This window comes from Montipora foliosa, chromosome 6 (assembly GCF_036669935.1).
Source record: "Montipora foliosa isolate CH-2021 chromosome 6, ASM3666993v2, whole genome shotgun sequence".
Taxonomy (NCBI): Eukaryota; Metazoa; Cnidaria; class Anthozoa; order Scleractinia; family Acroporidae; genus Montipora; species Montipora foliosa.
This window is the reverse complement of record NC_090874.1, coordinates 5,368,020-5,385,519: the sequence shown is the minus strand read 5'-3', so window position 1 is coordinate 5,385,519 and position 17,500 is coordinate 5,368,020. Positions and strand designations below refer to the sequence as shown.

General features: G+C 38.3%; 2 protein-coding genes across 3 annotated transcripts in view; one reads left to right on the top strand and one right to left on the bottom strand.

Annotated features, from left to right (window-relative positions):
* Nucleotides 1-4,526: 4,526 nt before the first annotated feature.
* On the bottom strand, nt 4,527-9,825 carry LOC138008579 (homeobox protein ceh-30-like). Its single transcript, XM_068855903.1, has 2 exons — nt 9,331-9,825; nt 4,527-6,405 (listed from the first exon to the last, which is right to left on the bottom strand). The coding sequence occupies exons 1-2, from the start codon at nt 9,749-9,751 to the stop codon at nt 6,134-6,136; spliced, it is 693 nt and encodes a 230-aa protein (XP_068712004.1). The 5' UTR covers nt 9,752-9,825; the 3' UTR covers nt 4,527-6,133.
* A 6,816-nt stretch (nt 9,826-16,641) lies between these two features.
* LOC138008578 (QRFP-like peptide receptor) overlaps nt 16,642-17,500 on the top strand; it is an 11,264-nt gene continuing 10,405 nt past the window's right edge. The window contains exon 1 of one of the 2 annotated variants that reach the window (XM_068855902.1): nt 16,642-16,733. Coding sequence is in view for 1 of the 2 variants with exons in the window: in XM_068855901.1 (XP_068712002.1) it covers nt 16,969-16,982 (14 nt within the window). In the remaining variant the exon portion in view is untranslated. Of the gene's footprint in view, nt 16,734-16,892; nt 16,983-17,500 lie in introns of those variants that run through there. The other variant, XM_068855901.1, reaches the window with a different exon arrangement.

The following is a 17,500-nucleotide window of genomic DNA, read 5'->3' as shown; positions in this document are numbered from 1 at the left end:
TTAACTAGCTGCTGATAATCACTTTGCGACAGGTTTGGTAGACATGTCTTGAATATTAATAATTGGATGTGTAAATGAGCTTTTGTTGTAAAGCAAATGACTCTAATATCCAAGTTATGTTTACTAGCTAATTGATTTAATAAGACATTAAAATTAAATATGAGAAAACGAATACACATTTTCAAAATGTCCAACAAAGAGAAGCTCCTTAACTTGACGGGAACGTTACGGAAAAAAAAAATCAATCGAACGAGCGCTTCCAGTGCAGTGTGCTTGTGTTTTCATTGTTAAAACACTTTAATACGGTGATTTTGAATGGAGAACTTAAATTAGTAGTACTCCATGAGAATAATTTTTATTTTCTCTTCGACAAAATGCTATCAAATTAAATAAATGGACTCCTTCCCATTCATAGGAGAGAGCAATTTAAATATTTACTCTTCGTAATTTCATTCAACTTTTCATAACAAGAAAAAATGCAAATATTTAACAATTTTTCCACGAGCGCGTGTTGGATAAATAGCCAATGAGACGCGTGGCGCCGAGTTGGCTATAATCATCTCACATCCAACAAGCGCGGATGCAATAATTGTTATATTAAAAACGCCCACAAATTATGGATACTTTATTTTGTAAAAAGAAAAAACTGATGCGTGCAGTTACTGATACTTGAAGAGCATGGTATGATAGCTCATATACCATGATGGCTAAGCCAATCAAAACTCTGGAATTGCATTATTCAATGATATAGTTTTCAATAAATAGTATTAGTATCACCCAACTAGCGGACTAATGCAAATCCTGCATTTTGATTCACTACGCTACTAGAGGACTATTATTAATAGTCGAATGAAGGGGGTATATATAGTTTCTAAAGAAACTGTGGTGCTGCGTCGGTGGGGAAGTAGTATGCAAAAAATTTGGTTTTATCAACGGAGTTGATAATGTAAATTGGCCACCGTACAGAGATTCTAAAAGCTGACGTTTCGAGCGTTTCGAACGTTAGCCCTTCGTCAGAGCGAAGGGCTAACGCTCGAAACGTCAGCTTTTAGAATTTATGTACGGTGGCCAATTTACATATCATTATCAACTCTATTATTAATAGTCCTCGAGTAGCGAAAAGCGTGACGCTTTCTTTCGTTTTATTCCCAAATAAATATTTCTTTAACTTGCATTAGCTAACTTTATTATTGCCTTTTCTGTCCGACTAGTTGGGTGATACTAAAACAATTAGACCCTTCGCCCTCAAGGGCCACGGGCTATTGACAGGTAGCCCTTGCGGGCTACGGGTCTAATTGTTAATTATTATATGGCAAGAAATTCTCCGGCTAAACGGAGCGCTATGATTGGCTGTATTTTAGTCAGGATTTTACAGTACGGATTATTACCATGGAAACGGTCCTTTACAGTATTTTCCCCTGGAAATTCAACTTGAGCGAAACAAAAAGTTTTAAAAAAGGAATTTAATTTTTTCATCACAACAGTACAATTCGTTATCTTCAAAAAGATTACGACATGTTTTAATTTCCAAGGCATGTTTCGACGTTACGAACATTATCGTCAGTTACAGAATAGGGCCGTTTATACGAGAAAAAATAAGCCGCGGCTTTCTCTGGCCGCGGCGTACATAATACGCGAAAGGAACTATTTATACGAGTATAAACTCCCAGGCCAGGATAAGCCGCGGCTTGAGAAAGCCGTGAACGTAGATTTTGTATCATTTATACGGGGTGTTCGCGTCTTATGTAAGCCGTGGCCAGAGTAAGCTGCGGCTTATTTTCTCTCGTATAAACGGCCCTAATATTTGAAAAACCGTTAGGACTATAGGCAACTAGGCGAAACATGCAAATATTCTGTAACTGACGATTATGTTTGTAACATCGAAACATGTCTTGGACTGATTAATTAAAAATGTCGTAATCTTCTTAAAGATAACGATTTGCTTTCTGCTGTCTCGACCTTTTGGTTCCATTATCCAAAACATAACAGTACAATTATAGCAAGCGGAATTTATTCACTTACATGTAAAAGGTTACTATTCAAAGTTCGCTGATGGAAAACGAAGATTACGAACATTCACCAAGTGGAAATCTACGGTGGCCCACAAGGGACATGCTGCAAATTAAAGAGTTACAGGTCCGTGTCACAGGTCATTATTTTAAACGGACGTAAAGATAGCAGAGTAACAATAACTCTCAAAAAAGAAACGACAGTTTTCAATTTACAAAACATGTTTCGACATACTCATGTCATCTTCAGTTGCAAATGAGCTTTTTCAACGGTTGTACATTTGAATTTATGTTAAGGTATGTTGCAAAATTACATGTCAGAACTTGCGTACAATTTGAATATGAAGTGTGAAATGCGCAGAAAACAAAGATAGCGCACATAGCAATAAAATAAAAGACAAAAGAACAACGTAATTAAAAAGAAAGAGACAAATCTAAATGCCTCAACTGCTGATTAAGGATGGGATTTTCCCACTTAATGTGCAATGCCTCTTTGATCTTAATTTGGAATTTTGAGGCGGCAGAATCTAAGATCGTGAAACATTCTGTGTTACAAGTGTCATGACAGGCCCTAGATGACTGCAGGTGTCTGTAAACAGGCGAAGACTTGTCCGACAAGAGATGCTCACGAGCACGTGTACGTAGGTGGCGAGTGGTCTCGCCAATGTAGCTGGCATTACAGCCAGCACCCGAGAATTTATTTTTATTTTTATTTTTGTTTTCTGCGCATTTCACACTTCATATTCAAATTGTACGCAAGTTCTGACACGTAATTTTGCAACATACCTTAACATAAATTCAAATGTACAACCGTTGAAAAAGCTCATTTGCAACTGAAGATGACATGAGTATGTCGAAACATGTTTCGTAAATTGAAAACTGTTGTTTCTTTTTTGAGAGTCATTATTTTAACAATTCAGAAAGTATCCTAAACATCCATTAAAGCTAACCTTAGGCCTAATTAGGCCTAACGTTAGCATTTGCAAACAGTTAGGGTTGTTTCTGTATTGGTAAAACAATGACCTGTGACTTGAGACCTGTGACCTGTGTTTTGTACCTGCCTTTCCTTCATTGCGCGCGCATACTTTTGGTGTTTTAATTTGCAGCAACTTTTTTTAATTTGCAGCAACTTTATATTGTTTGCAGCAACTTCATTTTATTTGCAGCAACTCTTTAATTTCTAGCATGTCCCTTGTGGGCCACCGTAGAAATCTGAACAGAAGTTGGCAAATCTTCCCCAGTGTTCCCTACATTTTGGTGACTTGGAACGCAAATAAAAATGTCAGCAAAATGTTTCGAAGTACATCTAGCTTAAGTTTAATTTGCACTCAGAATTCGAAATGCTTTGGTCAAAGACTTCCCTCGGCTTACTCCATCGTTACTCCACGTTTTGCAACGGCACAGCTTCCGACCTGATTCGATGAAATAGCCTAGTATTTTGGTATTTAGGCGGGGCGTATTGTATATAGTGTTTGGCGTATTGCAGCGTATTGCATTGGACGATGGGCATATTGTGCCGGGCGTATTGTGTTGATCAAAAGGATCTATCTTATGTTTGCATTATGACACAGGCATGTACCGCTGCGTAAGGGCTGTTTTTAGTACGTCATTTAAATTCGTCCCGTATAAAGACTTAACTAAACCGTTAAGTGCATCTTCAAAGACGCATCAAACGATTTTGTTCGTCCAGACATATAATGAGTCTCTCGCTCATCTTTAAACGGGACGAATTAAATAACGGACTAAAAGACGCATTTAATTAAATTGCCCAAAGTCTCCCAAACGTATTATGCGTCTCTATTTTAAAAACGGCCATTATCAGAAGACAATTACACAGTTTATTTTAGCTTTTAGACAGCATATAGGCCTGGAAATTATTCATGAAATACACGTTTAAAGTAAATGATTAGAGATGACCATACGTTGCAAAGTACAGCCCATTTATCTTTTTAAAATAGGTGTTCCCGTTTGTGTTGAGTGTTTTTCTAAAGTTTTTAGTGAGAGGTTCGAATTCGAGCATGTAACATGCATATATGCATGTTTTCGTCTTTTTAAACGGGCTACAGGCAAGAGAAAATGAGGGGACAGAGATAGAGGCTCAGGGCGTTGGCCGGGATATGTTATGTCCACGAGAGTTATTTTTAGACGAGCGGAAGTCTTTGTTCTAGCCGAAGTCTGTCTTCCGAGACGTCCGCATGCAGTCTTGCCTCGCTCTCAGGTTCTTAGTGAAAAGAGAAAATGTCGGCGCACGTGGAAGGCTGATGAATATTTGTTTTCTTTCAAACATCAGACCGAGGTTGGCCTGCATGCGGACGTCTCGGAAGACTTCCGCTCGTCTAAAAATAACTTTCGTGGACATGACATATCCCAAGGGCTGGACCGGGAGCCTCCCTCTCTGTCCCCTCATTTTCTCTTGCTACAGGTGATCCAGTTGCCATAGAATAGTTCACAAAATGATTTGAACAGTTCCCATAAGAAATCTGACAGCATCACTCACTACTCATTGTTCATCGACTTTATTCACAATGATTCCATTAACAGGACGTTGACTAAATAATTTGTTGTAGAACTACTACGCATGACTCAAGTGATACCCGCTTGATAGAAAGTCCTTTCAATAGATTTCACGGCAAAAATAGCCTTTAAGCATGTTCTTCCGTTGAAGCGGCGCACGGGCGAAATACAGGGGCTTGGTTACTAGTCGAAACTAGTAACTAAGCCCCCATATTTCGACCACGCGCCATTGCCTGCTTGCTGGCTACGGCAAAAAAGCATAACTACATCTTAGAGAAAACAAACATGTTGGTGCATGTCCTTACCGTTTTCTTCTCTCCTACCAGCTAACGCTAATTTAACAAGCTATCTAACAGCGAGGCCGCGTTAGTTCATGCAGACGTTACTTTTTCTCAGTCTTTTAACAAGAGCCGCCGCCGGAAATTGAATAGTCTGAAATTGTAGTGCCTTGACCGGCAAAATGCAGTAAGAGGTAATAACGAAATAAATCACTACGTAGGTCTTTCTTATTCTTGACACCTTTTTCATAAATTTCATTCTTGTCGGGGCGTTTTTAAAATAACTAAATAAATGAAGAAACAATAGACGCTAAATTCACACAAATTAAATGGACAAAAATTCTGAAACTCTTAGGGGTTAAAACGTTTGCTTGTTATGCCGACCCTTGCACACTATCTATGTCCTCTTAATTAAGGTGGATCAAAATCAAACCAATTTTAACGCTTCCTTAAATAACACTCTTATTAGAAGGCCGATCGGCACTACAACTCTTTACCGCGTGTTAGCAACATTATCGTACTAATTGCTGAAAAAGATGCAGGCATTATTGTGACGTAAGATGTCACCGTCGATGACCCCCATTTTTTAATTCTGGAAAGTAATCAGAAGGGAAAGATAAAACTTCCTGCAAAATTTAAAAAAATTTATACACCGGATTCAGAGCCACTTTACTGCGCCTTTCAATAACATGCGAACTCTTAAATTCAAACGGTCAACCGACAAATGCGTTTTTCGCTACCGTCAATCAAATGTTCGGCGGCTCCGGAAGCTTCCGACTACTGTCGAGCGCGCAGTAATCAAATCACATCGTTGAGCCCAGTTCAGTCAAAATAGTCGGAAGCTGGGAGGAGCCACCGAACATTTGATTGACGGTAGCGAAAAACGCATTTGTCGATTGAGCTTTGAATTGTAGAGTCCGCATGTTATTGAAAGGCGCAGTAATCCCGTGATTTTTTTAAGGTGGCTTTGATTCTACAGTATAGAATTTTTTTAAGCTTTGCAGAAAGTTTCATCTTGGCCTTCTGATCACTTCTCAGCAATAAAAAAGGGGGGTCACTGAGTTTTTGAGATATGAGCAACTAAGACCACAATATTGGTTGTTTCTGCCGGGCTTTCCCGTTGCCAAGGTAACTTTATTAAGTCACAATAATAAGCACATGTTTGGAAATAATCGTGCTTTATATAGTACCATAACATTGCTGTTACGTGATACAGTGCTGCAGCGTCATTCGTTCTAAAGAGAGTGTCTTCGTAGTGTTGAAACTGGTTAGAGCCCCCTTAAATTAAATGGCATTCGCTGTGACGCTGGCAGGGACCTCGAGCCTATCAAATCAAGCCTTGATTTTTCTTTCTAGTTTTTGCTTTCTCCACTTAATCCGGCGATTTTGAAACCAGACGCGCACTTGTGTCTCCGTCAATCCGAGACGGCCCGAGAGTCGTCTCCTTTGCTGCCCAGATATGTATTGATCGATCACAAAAATATTTTCTAGCTCTTGCAGCTGTTTTGCGGAAAACACCGTGCGTCCTCTCTGGGGTCTCAGCATCATCTTTTCGTCTATGTAACTGAAACCAGAACTTTGAGCATTTCTTGAAGGAGAGGGATCTAAAGTAAAAAAGCAAGCATATATCATCATCTTCATTCTTACTAGAGACCAAAAACAAGAACATTAATTAGTGCATGTGAGGAGTGTGATCTTCTGCAATAATAGATGCCGCCTGTAAAACAAACTTTTTAGAATTAGTGCGGACCTTAGTTATAACAAAATGGTTCCTTTCAGGTTCACGAGGCTTTCGAGGCGACTAAGGCGACTGAAGATCCCAGACTAGACCTCTTTCGCAAGGATCCATTTTACATAAATGCTTACATATTGTAAAAACCGTGCACAAACAGGAAAATTTCGTAGATTTAATCTGTATACTTACTGAATCGAGACAGAGACAGATATCACAACAAGAACACAAAATTGAGTTTGCGGGAGATAAAAGTCATTTGTTCAGTATTGGACACACATTTTCGACCGAGCGATGTAACAAGCAAATGCCTACTTAAAAGCTGGCGAAGTTTAACGAGCCTTTTTGCAGCCTTCCATAGACCGAATGCATAAATGGCGGCCAAAAAAAATTTCTTTTATGTGCTAATTAGACTCACTAGCCTCGCTCTCAAGCAGCATTTCTTTTGTATTTTGTAGATGCAAACGAGGCTAGTGAGTCTATTTAGCACATAAACAAAAGAATATTTTTTTTGGCCGCCATTTATGCATTCGGTCTTTTTTTCAAAATAACATTTCAGCTCACGGTGTCCTTGCCATTCAAAGATCACTCGGTTCTCTTTTCCTTTTCTCAATGGACTTTAGACTAAGGCTGAGTTCTCGAGCTTTCTGCGAAGCCTGGAGAGGTCACTGCTTATAGCGTCATTTAAAAAGCCTTTTTTAAGAGTTTCGTCTGAATACTAGAAAGTACATTGCATAAAAAAAACATACTGACTGTGCCTGTCAAATCGTCGCTCGCCCCTGTTTCTGATTTGTGTCTGGACAAAATTAATTACTGAGCCAGGCAAGCCGATTTGCATGAGATCTGCTTCAATGTTTGATTTTTCAATCGCTAAACCCGAACAGCACATTGGTTCTCCGTGCGAGTTTCTACTTCGTGACTCCGAAAACACCTGGGTCATGTAGAACACCACCAATAGTGACCACTTGCCGGCCCGTTTAAGCAATGCCGGATGCTACCTTGCGCGCCCGCGCTTTTTAACCTAGTTGAGCAAATCGAGATTGATTCCCCCTACAATATCTACCAATTTAAACATTTACCCTTTTTACGCGGGGAATTCTAGGTTGCGTCTGGGCCAAAACCCTGCGGGCGAATAATTTGAACTTGCAATGACCAGGAAGTTACCAAACATTATATCAAACTTATCATTTGGTCCGGGCTCAATTCAATAGTTTTACGATCAAATACCAGTACTTGAAACGTATTTGCTGTCTCAATTCCATTCAGTTTAATGATTCCGGAATAAAATAATCATATATACTGGCTTAGAATGGTTAAGGTAATGAATTTAATTACAGTAGCTTAAGTCGTCCATCGAAAATAACGTTCACTGAATTGTCTTGTTGAGATCTCTTAAAATCAGTTTTCAAATCAAATAATTGCGAATAAAAGAAGGTCAGGAAAAAACTATTAAATAACGATTTTAACAGAAGATTTTATGAGTGATACTAAGGGCGCTTTTGCGCCAAATTTTACTGGAAGCTTGAAAAATAAAGGGAAAGAAAGGGAATGAAAAATTGTCCGCCTCTGTGACGTTAACCTTAGTTTTTCTTGTAGTTTAGGTTCATTAACTACGGCACGGCCTTCTACCATTTGAAAATTACTGACATTTTTTTAACTCTTTTTATGATAGGTAAAGCTTATATTACATATTTAAGAGGTCTTCATCCATTAGTTAAGAACAAATTAAATAATTTTCAGCACATGGCATCTGCCCTGATCATTTTTTTTTTCACCGTTGCTAAGATACAAAAACGTGGAGAAAATTGTGTTAAAATGTTTCTAATTGTTCTGTGAACCACTTCAGATATCTTTTTGTATACCAAACCTGACCAAAAATTCGAAATGACATGGTCACCAGTAAAAAGGCTAGTGGCAGCAAGTTTGCTTCATTTCGCCTGGGACTTTAAACTGAGTAATTTTGTCAATTCTGTCATTCCTTCATTAAGAGTCTTCCCTCGCTCACACCCAGATCCAATTTGAACACGACGTAGTTGAATAAATTCATTTCAGTTACAAGCTACCCTTATATAAAAGATAAGAGAATTCTGAAGAATAGAAAATGCAAATGGTTTGAATTTTTTTGCCCTCTATCTAGCAAAAGAACCTCTACCACACGATGTCTCGATAGAGCTGATGTCACGGTGCGGCTGCGAATCGAGCCTCGCATTTGCCATTCCTTTTCAGTGTTTTCAGACTAAGTTGTCTCTGTAACTCGATTATGGCATAGATCTAACTATACGGTGGCTGTTTCGACGTCTTGAGCAGCCTTATATCGAATGAATTAAATTCCCGGTCACACATTTGTTTGTTTCCTGCATGACAGCTAATGTAAGGATATCTTAACAGGAAATGTATTTGTTTCTCAACACCTTTATGGAAAGGAAAGATGAATGAGAATGAACCGTGACCTTAGAAGCCGCAAATAAATTGTTCAGTGCTCTATTTTATTTAAAAATGCATCATTTTCAAATCTCTGTTTTCGTGTCGTGCGACAGTTTCGAAAAGGTGAAAAATACAAGTTCTCTGCGAACATGGTTGGTTTCTTTGTTCAAACTCCAAAAACGTCTTGATGGTCCTAATCGTTGCTTCTTGAAAAGAGTTCCTCAAAAAGAGTTAAATAACGAACGATCTTTTATGGGACTATGAATGGTGGGCAAACAAATGAAATTTTACACAAAAATAGTGTTAGTCTAAAATGGTTTACAAATGAAATGGCCATCAATGAAACTCTGATATGCACTTTTGAGCACCTTACCAATTGTCCCGGTGGCAGGCTTGCTCTTTTCGAAAAGCTTTTGCATGTAATCTTGTTCAAGCTCTGACGAACCGACCATTCCGTGGTTCACCCCACGATACGGGTATTGTTTGGATACCGCGACATCTTCACGCTCTGAGCTCTGAGGAGAATAACAGCCGTCCACGGCCTGAAGAGGGTAGTTTGAAGGGGAAGACTGAAGAGAAGGTATACCACATGCATTAAGTTGCATTGGCATTCGAGTTGTACGCTTGTCTCCTGCCGAGTGGTTATGTATCTGCTCTGTTAAACTCATAGCCCGAGATGTGTCAGAATGGAATTCCGGCACGGCATAAAACGAAGAAGAGGAAGCCATGGGTGAACGAAACCAGTTTTGCGAGAGAGAATTCCAGGGATATGAGGTTCCATGATCCGGTTGCATTTTTGGTGGCACGAGAAGGAGTGCTTGACGGAATGGACCAAGATGCCTATTTATAACAGGAGTTAGTCGATACCTTTTCGTCAGGAGGTGAGGCATAAGTATGGGTTTAAAGGTACATGACATCATGTTTATTGATCATGATAGCCATTTCGGCCACTAAACAATAAGTTGTCAATAGCATTATTCACTCTACTGCTTTGCAAATGACCAGCTGCCAATCAAATAAACGGAAACGCAGCGTTGCATGCAGCGAGTGTAGCTGTGTTAAGAAAACTTTTCAAACGTGCGCGAGTTTGCTTTTGATTCCTGCATGACGGACGTCTGCCTGACAAAATCCCAGTTCATTAAGAAAACTTAAGCGTGAATTTGAAACGAAAGGAAATATGTTAAACTTACTTACTATTAGTTAACAGAAAAGAAGAAGATGTCGTTGCCTCGTTACCATTAGGGACCTTACGCAAGGACGACGACGACAACAACACAATGGGCTTAATGGAAAAAAAAAAAGGTTCTGCACGCCCCGCACGCCCTGCACGTGCGTTTTACATTTTGGTACATTTCTTTGGCGTCCTCTACCTGACAACGACGAGAATTGACCAAATTTGAGGTTTTGTGGAGGACGTCGGAACCTGACGAAACATTTTTTGATTTTCTTCCCAAATAACCACACCGTTCATGCTAATATTATTCCTGCCATGTTGGTACACACTTTCCATTCCGAACGACTTGGGGTTATAACGAAATTGTTACAATAAAGGGAAATGATTTTTTTGGACAACGTTAGTCTCGTTGGCTTCGTCGTCTTCCTTGCGTAAGCTCCGTATTGTTATTTAGAAGCTGATCCCAGCTGCCTTTCTTCAAAATCAATGCTCTACTGAGCACGTTTTTTATTCATCAGTGTTCATTCCATTTAAACAAAAGCGAAATCTATAGGACAAATGGGCCAAGAGAAGGTTATAGTCTTCATCATACTAAAGGTACGTACATGGGAAATAAACTTTCGTAGCTCTCTAAAACGAGCACTAGTGTTGTTTGGTATCATGGTTCTGATTCGTACATGTCGCCACTGCAGTTCTTTGATGCAGGTACCCGGAGAATAAGTAAGAGGAAGATAAAAGCTTTTTTTTCAGCCACAAGATAAATGTGTACTTTTATTTCACAAAACCTGTGCGTAAACCTCTTTATATCTTTGTTTTAGCACCAGATACTTGTCTATGGGTTTGTTGCTGTAGCAACGAAATGTCTTTAAAATTAAAGGCTCTCTGGGCGCAATTAAATGTCTGAGCTACGCAATGGAAAATGCTGAAAATGTCAATTGCGTGAAAGCTTGCCTTGTTTTTATTGTTTGTAGACGCTGATGCTTAAAGGAGATGAAGACAGATAAGTATTTACTTTTTCATTAGCGTTAATTTGTATATCATTGTAACAGTAGCTTACCACGTGGACTTCTCTAAACAGCGAAGCAGAAGTTTGCCGTTTGGGATAGTCAGTACAATTAACAGCAAAACCTGTAATCTCCTAGGGGTGCTATGAAACATAAGAATACTGGAAAAAATGAAAGCTAATTTCGGTGCAAGAGGACATTTAAATTTTCGCGTGACCCATCGTTTATAACTTTTGGATTTTGTATCTGCACACTGCGGCTTCAAATTGGCTTCTCTGTTGTGTAAGGACGTCCACTTTTAGCTGAGACTATTAATTACATAAACTTTCAAGTTTTCTCTTTTTTAACAATTTGAGTCTAAAAACGTTCTTAACATATTTTAAAGTTTATTACGTGTATGAAGTAAAGCGGACGTTGTAATACCGTACTCTTAAAAGAAAAAGAGAGGAAGAACATCTGCATTCACCACTGATTCTAATTATGTCCTTTTAGTATCCGCATCCTAATTCTTAAACTTCTTAAACTGTAATATCGAAAGCATTAGAGATTTTATTTAACGCCTCATTCGGCGACTGGTATTGTGCCATCCAAGTTTAAATTTGAGGCAGTGTGGTCCAGTGGTTAGGGCGCTTGCCTTGAGATCCATGCCTTGAGATCCATTCGTTGAATTTGATCCTGGTAGTCCCTGGTTCAACTTCCCAGTTGCACTTGTAAATAGCCGACTGGTTTGCCTCCGGCCTGTTGGGATTCTTAACAGTTGTTGTTGTTTCGTTCCGTCGTTTCGTTGTGTTTCATTGGCCCTGAAAAGCCCCTATGGGGAGCGGTCAATTAAGTAGGTATTGTATTTCTTGTATAAATTAGCAAATGTAATTCCCCTAACTTGAAAGCAATCTCAGACGAATTTTTGTAATTACCACCCATTTTCCTTACTGTCCGTTTTTAATAAGTTGAGTGAAAAGCTTTTGTGTAATAGACTAATTGATTTTCTTGAACATAGAAGAAAAAAAAGTTTTGATAATCGATTTGGTTTTAGGGCTATTTTAACCATCTCACTAATGACGCTTTTTATCAGTATAGGGATTCCACATTCTCATTTTCGAGCTTTAAACTCGTGATTACCTTTAATTTCCCTCTAAACACCCAAAATAACGCAGTGACATAGCTCCTTTAAGATTTCAGTAAGGCATTCGACACGGTAAACCATGAGATACTGTTTAAAAAAATATGGTATTCGTGGTCGGAATTTTTTATCTTTGACTAATCGCCTACAGACAATTACGTCTGTTAAATGCCCTGTGGTGTTCCTCAAGGTATGTACTTGAACCAATACTTTTCCTTTCGTTTTTCTTGAGAGGGCGGGGAAGGTGTTGTCCCTTCTTCCCTTCAAAAATTGGCTCGTGTTCCCTTGTTCCCGAAATTACTTCCAAACTTGTTCGCAGCTTTTTGATCCCTAAAATGGTTTATGTTCCCCTTAGGATTCCCTAGGATATTTTGACATTGTTTCCCTGTTTCCCAGCTTAAATTAGCCATGTTCCTCTGTTCCTCAAAACCCCTGGGAGGGCCTCACTATTTTATTAATTTGCTGATGATACTAATTTATTTTGCAAACATATAAATCTAGCTTCTCTCTCAGACTTGTGTTAATTTTGGTATCAATGCTTGGCTTTGAGAGAATAAACTTTCTCTTAATATAGAAAAATCTAGTTTGTTTTGTAGTTTCCCATCCTTCCCAAAGAAAATTAACATCTAATCTCCTCGTGACATTGAAATCGATCATCATCATCATTTATTTAAAAAAACACGATATCAGTTGCCGGTAACAGATCTCCTTTGTTTTGTGCCTACAATAGGTCTCCGTGAGTGGGCAAAATGAACCAAATTCCGTGCTGTGATTGGCTACCCGAGCGGGCAAGATGTAACTATACTGTGATAAACATTGTATTCCAACGCATTTTTATAAAACTTGACGTTTCGTATGCTAGTCAACACACATTTTCAAAAGTGACCGTTAACAATAGTTCCAGACCCCTATTGTTTACGATATATATATATATATATATAGTTTTTAAAAATTGTAACGGTCACTTTTGAACGTCTTAATCGCTACCACCCTAACATTGTTTTCACTGTCGAGGAAACCCCGACCATTTCCTCGATACTGCCTTTAGTTATACCAACAAGTTCAATTGCAGCGTCTTCAAGAAACCGGGGAAATTGCCAACACATTGGAAATCTGAGGTCCCAGCAAGTGGAAAAGGAACTGCATCATTGGCGCACTCCATAGAGCTAAACGCATCTCTACCGATTTTGAGAATAACATAAAAACTTTAGAAACTTATTTCTTCAATGCAGGTTATCCGAAACGTTTTATCATGCACACAATCAACAACTTTTTAAACGACTCATCACAAGACGACAACATCATTCCGAATTTTCCCTTCGAAGAACGAAAGAAAGTTTTAATCAAGCTCCCGTTTTGCGGCAGAAACGAAAAACTCAGTAAAAATTTTATTGCAAAACTTAACAAATTCACTAATTTCAATTTCATCTTTATAATCTTGTGGCAAACAAGGCAAATCAAAAGCCTCTTTAACAACAAAGACAAAAACACCCATAGATCCAAAGTTGTTTACAAAGGAGATTGTTCTTGTAGTGTTGATTACATTGGCGAGGCAGTGAGAAACTGCGGAACATTCAAATCCTGCTCACACCTCCGAACCTGCAATACACCTGCGTGTAAACCCATAACATTTTTTCACTTGGCGCGTTCTCTCTTCAGCACAAACATTCCATAAACGTACGATCGTCGAGGGGCTAATGATCCAACAATTCCGCCCCAGTCTGAACAAACAAGTTATTTCTTATGTTTCCAAACTTTTCCCAACGGGAATTACATGAGATATATATGCGTGGATGGGTGTGGACGGTCATTTTTAACCCTGATGATGGCAAACAGCCGAAAACGTTTGTTTTTTTAACATTTTAATTTTACAAAAATTACCTTGTAAATAGCATATTATTATTATCATCATCATCATCATCATCGTTGTTTATCTACGCAGGCTCCGAGCTTTCTGCTAAAAGACTACTTATATGTATAGATTCAGCCAAGCCTAAAAGCGGAGCTCCCTGGTTATTTATTCTTGCCATAAGTTAACCTGGCTTGAGCCTGCGACCCAATCGAAAACCACTACCTGGTCATCGGTCAACTTAAAAAAAAAACAGCTGACCTCGATGAGCTCTAAACTTGAAGCCGCGATGTGGTCACGTGATACTAGTGAGTGGATACCTTTTCTGCAGGTGTCAATTGACCATAACATGTACGCTGTAAAAAAAGCTGTAAAATGGCCACCATGTTGGGCACAATTAGGCAAGTCCCAGCTGAATAAACTACACGTGCCGGATCTTGGGAGATCTAACCAGCAAATAATTTGTAGACTAAAAACAAAATAACAATGCAAGGCTGGTTATGAGAGTATACAAGTAATTATTATTATTATTATTATTTATTTTTATTTTTATTTTATTTTTTTTCTCGTGTTTTATTCACCGACATTTATCGAGCCTTCAGTGAATAATTGTCATAAAGTATACTATTCTTATGTGTGTCTTTGGAAATGGGTTGCAAAAAAGGTATGATGACGAGCTTGTTCAAATTGTGTCATTGTTTAATTTTTAGCAATATTAGATTAGCTGTATCGTGAAGTCTCGTTTAGTCTTTACTTAAGCTCTGTTCTTTATTGTTACTGAACTTCCAGTTTCTTTTTTGTAATAGTTGATGAAAAAATATTCAGTCTCAGACTGGATTCAGTGTAGAAATAGCTTTTCTGCGGAGGTGCTACTACTTATGGCAATTTACATAATTCTTATCACGTTTAAATCGACGTTGTGCACAATCTTTAGTTGTTGATCGTTTTTTTCCTTTTCGGTAAAATAGTCGTGAGTTTAATTTAATTCAACGTTTCAATCACGTATAACAGATCATCTAAATTGAACCAAAAAGACCTTGTCTTAATTTAATAAGACTTTAGAGCACATTTACCTTTAAAGGCGAACAAAATGGAGAAAATCATCAAATAACTGTTCTCACATAAATATAAAGGAAAGAAATTAAATGCAATTGACATTGGCAACACATAGAAACCTTCGCTATCTCCGAGTTCAAGGTCATCTTATGAACTTCAACTAATTGTTATTTTCCTCTATGACATTTTCTGTAGCAATATTATGAAGCATTCACAATACTGAACTGGAACCATTTCCCTTCTCATCAAAGCTCGGTTGCTTTGATCTTATTGAAAGCATCTGCATGTCTTTGTTACGTATGAATTAAAAGCAAGCTCTCAGAAAGTAACAAATTTTCCCATTAATGGATCAAGGATCTCGTTTAAAAGCAACACGGTTTCGTAGAGTTTAATCCTACTTTCATCTCCAACAAGTAATTTCCCTTTGTGCTTTTTTCCGAGATAAGTATAGTACGTCAGATATCCTGAGAAGAGAAAGGTTTGATTGATGTCAAATTTCCTGACTAATATATTACCGTCTTTCAGCGAGCCTCCTCAACACTTTAAAAATGTTTATTGACAAAAATAGTGCAACTCTCAAAACCTAATGGTTGTGATGTACTTTTCAGTGGCATATGAAAATTCTGTAAGTAAACATGTTGATTGCTCTCTCTCTCTCTCTCTCTGCGGAAAATAAAGCAAAAGGACTTTATTTATAGAATTATCTGACTCTTTTAATAGTCTCTACGTATCTTGCATTAGTGCTGAGGGATTCAATGTTTCGCTATCAAACCCGGAGATTTTATGAGGAAAGAAATTAAAGTCATCTATGTACGTCACATTTCATATAATGTACCATGCAGTTTGTCTAATGTCCTTCTCGAATGAATGTTACATTTAAGAAACGTGAAACCATAAAAGCAGGTGCCAATATCACTAAGCCCCATTTCCGTACTTGTTTTCCGAAAATATTATCAACATCATATTTCGTTTCAGAAGTTGGTGAATGGTGCAGTGTAAAAGAGGATGTATGGAGCAGAATCGCAAGCCAGGGTGGCTGTTTTGTGAAACGCCAACTAAAGTCTCTCATTTTATCATCATTAGCAATCGCTAGTTACAATTTTAACGGAAAAAAATGTTTTGCCTCCCACTTGACTTGCTGCTTCCTCATTTTCTCCAGTGATGTTTACTTAAGGAATTACTCTTTCAATTTCGTTCTCTTTCAAGGTCGTCGATCAAGCTGATGCTATCGATCGTCGTATCATTTCTAAGGGCTTTTGTATCTATACACCTTGTGGAACTTGTTCGTTTTGGATGATTAGACATGCCGCCTGCTTTGCCATTGTCCTCTCAGTATCAATAGTATGCGATATTATAATTGCAAAAGCCGGCGTTAGAGAGTCACGTTTGTTTGACATGTTTACAGAACCGATGAAATTGGTTTTCTTTTAAATAATGTGTATGATATTCAGATAACCATTTAAGGCGATATTACTCATCGTGCGAAGATCTCTGAAGCTTTTAACCAAAGCTGGAAAAACCCCTAGAAAGCAACTTAAGACGGAAAACTCCACTAAAAAATCATTAATTTGAGGTATTGTACAAGAAATATGGATGGTATTTTAATAAGAATTTAGGTCCGATACAAGGACAATATAAGTAAAAGGGTGTAACGTGCCTTTCGGTACTTTTGTTAAAACAGCTTGCAAACCCCGCCGATCTCTTGTCAGTTTGCGTGAATTCGTCTTGGCAATATTATACTGGCAGTCGCACAAAATCACTCGTTCACTGGTTTGGAAGCTCGGAAAACATCAAAGGAGCAAACAAAGATGCCAAGATTTAGGTTGGAAAGTCCACGACCGTGCACAATCTTTTGTTTTGCGCTCATACAGTATTCATAAATTACGTAACCAACACATTTCTATTGGTTAGTTCCTCAGAACGCAGTAAACAACTATTGTGTTTTGTGCACGGTCAAGGCCAAAAAAGAGAACAAAAACCTACAACAAAGAAAGTTGTCGGGTTTCATAACCATTCTCGTCTATTAACTATGATTAGACGTAGGTATATTAGATATACCAAGTTTTGAAGCATTTAGAACTTCAATTTCAGTTTTTGAAGTGCCCTCTACAACTGAGCTAGTTTGCAAATTCTATCAAGAAACTAGTATCTTTCAACACTTTTCAGTTTTATGCTCGAAGGACTGCTTGATGCATTTGAGTGCATTTCTGAACTTTTGAGGAAAGAGCTAAAGACTGAGTTCTTAATCATCCACGACAGAGTTTGTTATGGCAATACCCACAATATTTCAGTTTTTGGTGTCGATGAGTCTGGCTTGTGGAAATGGTCGCGATATATATT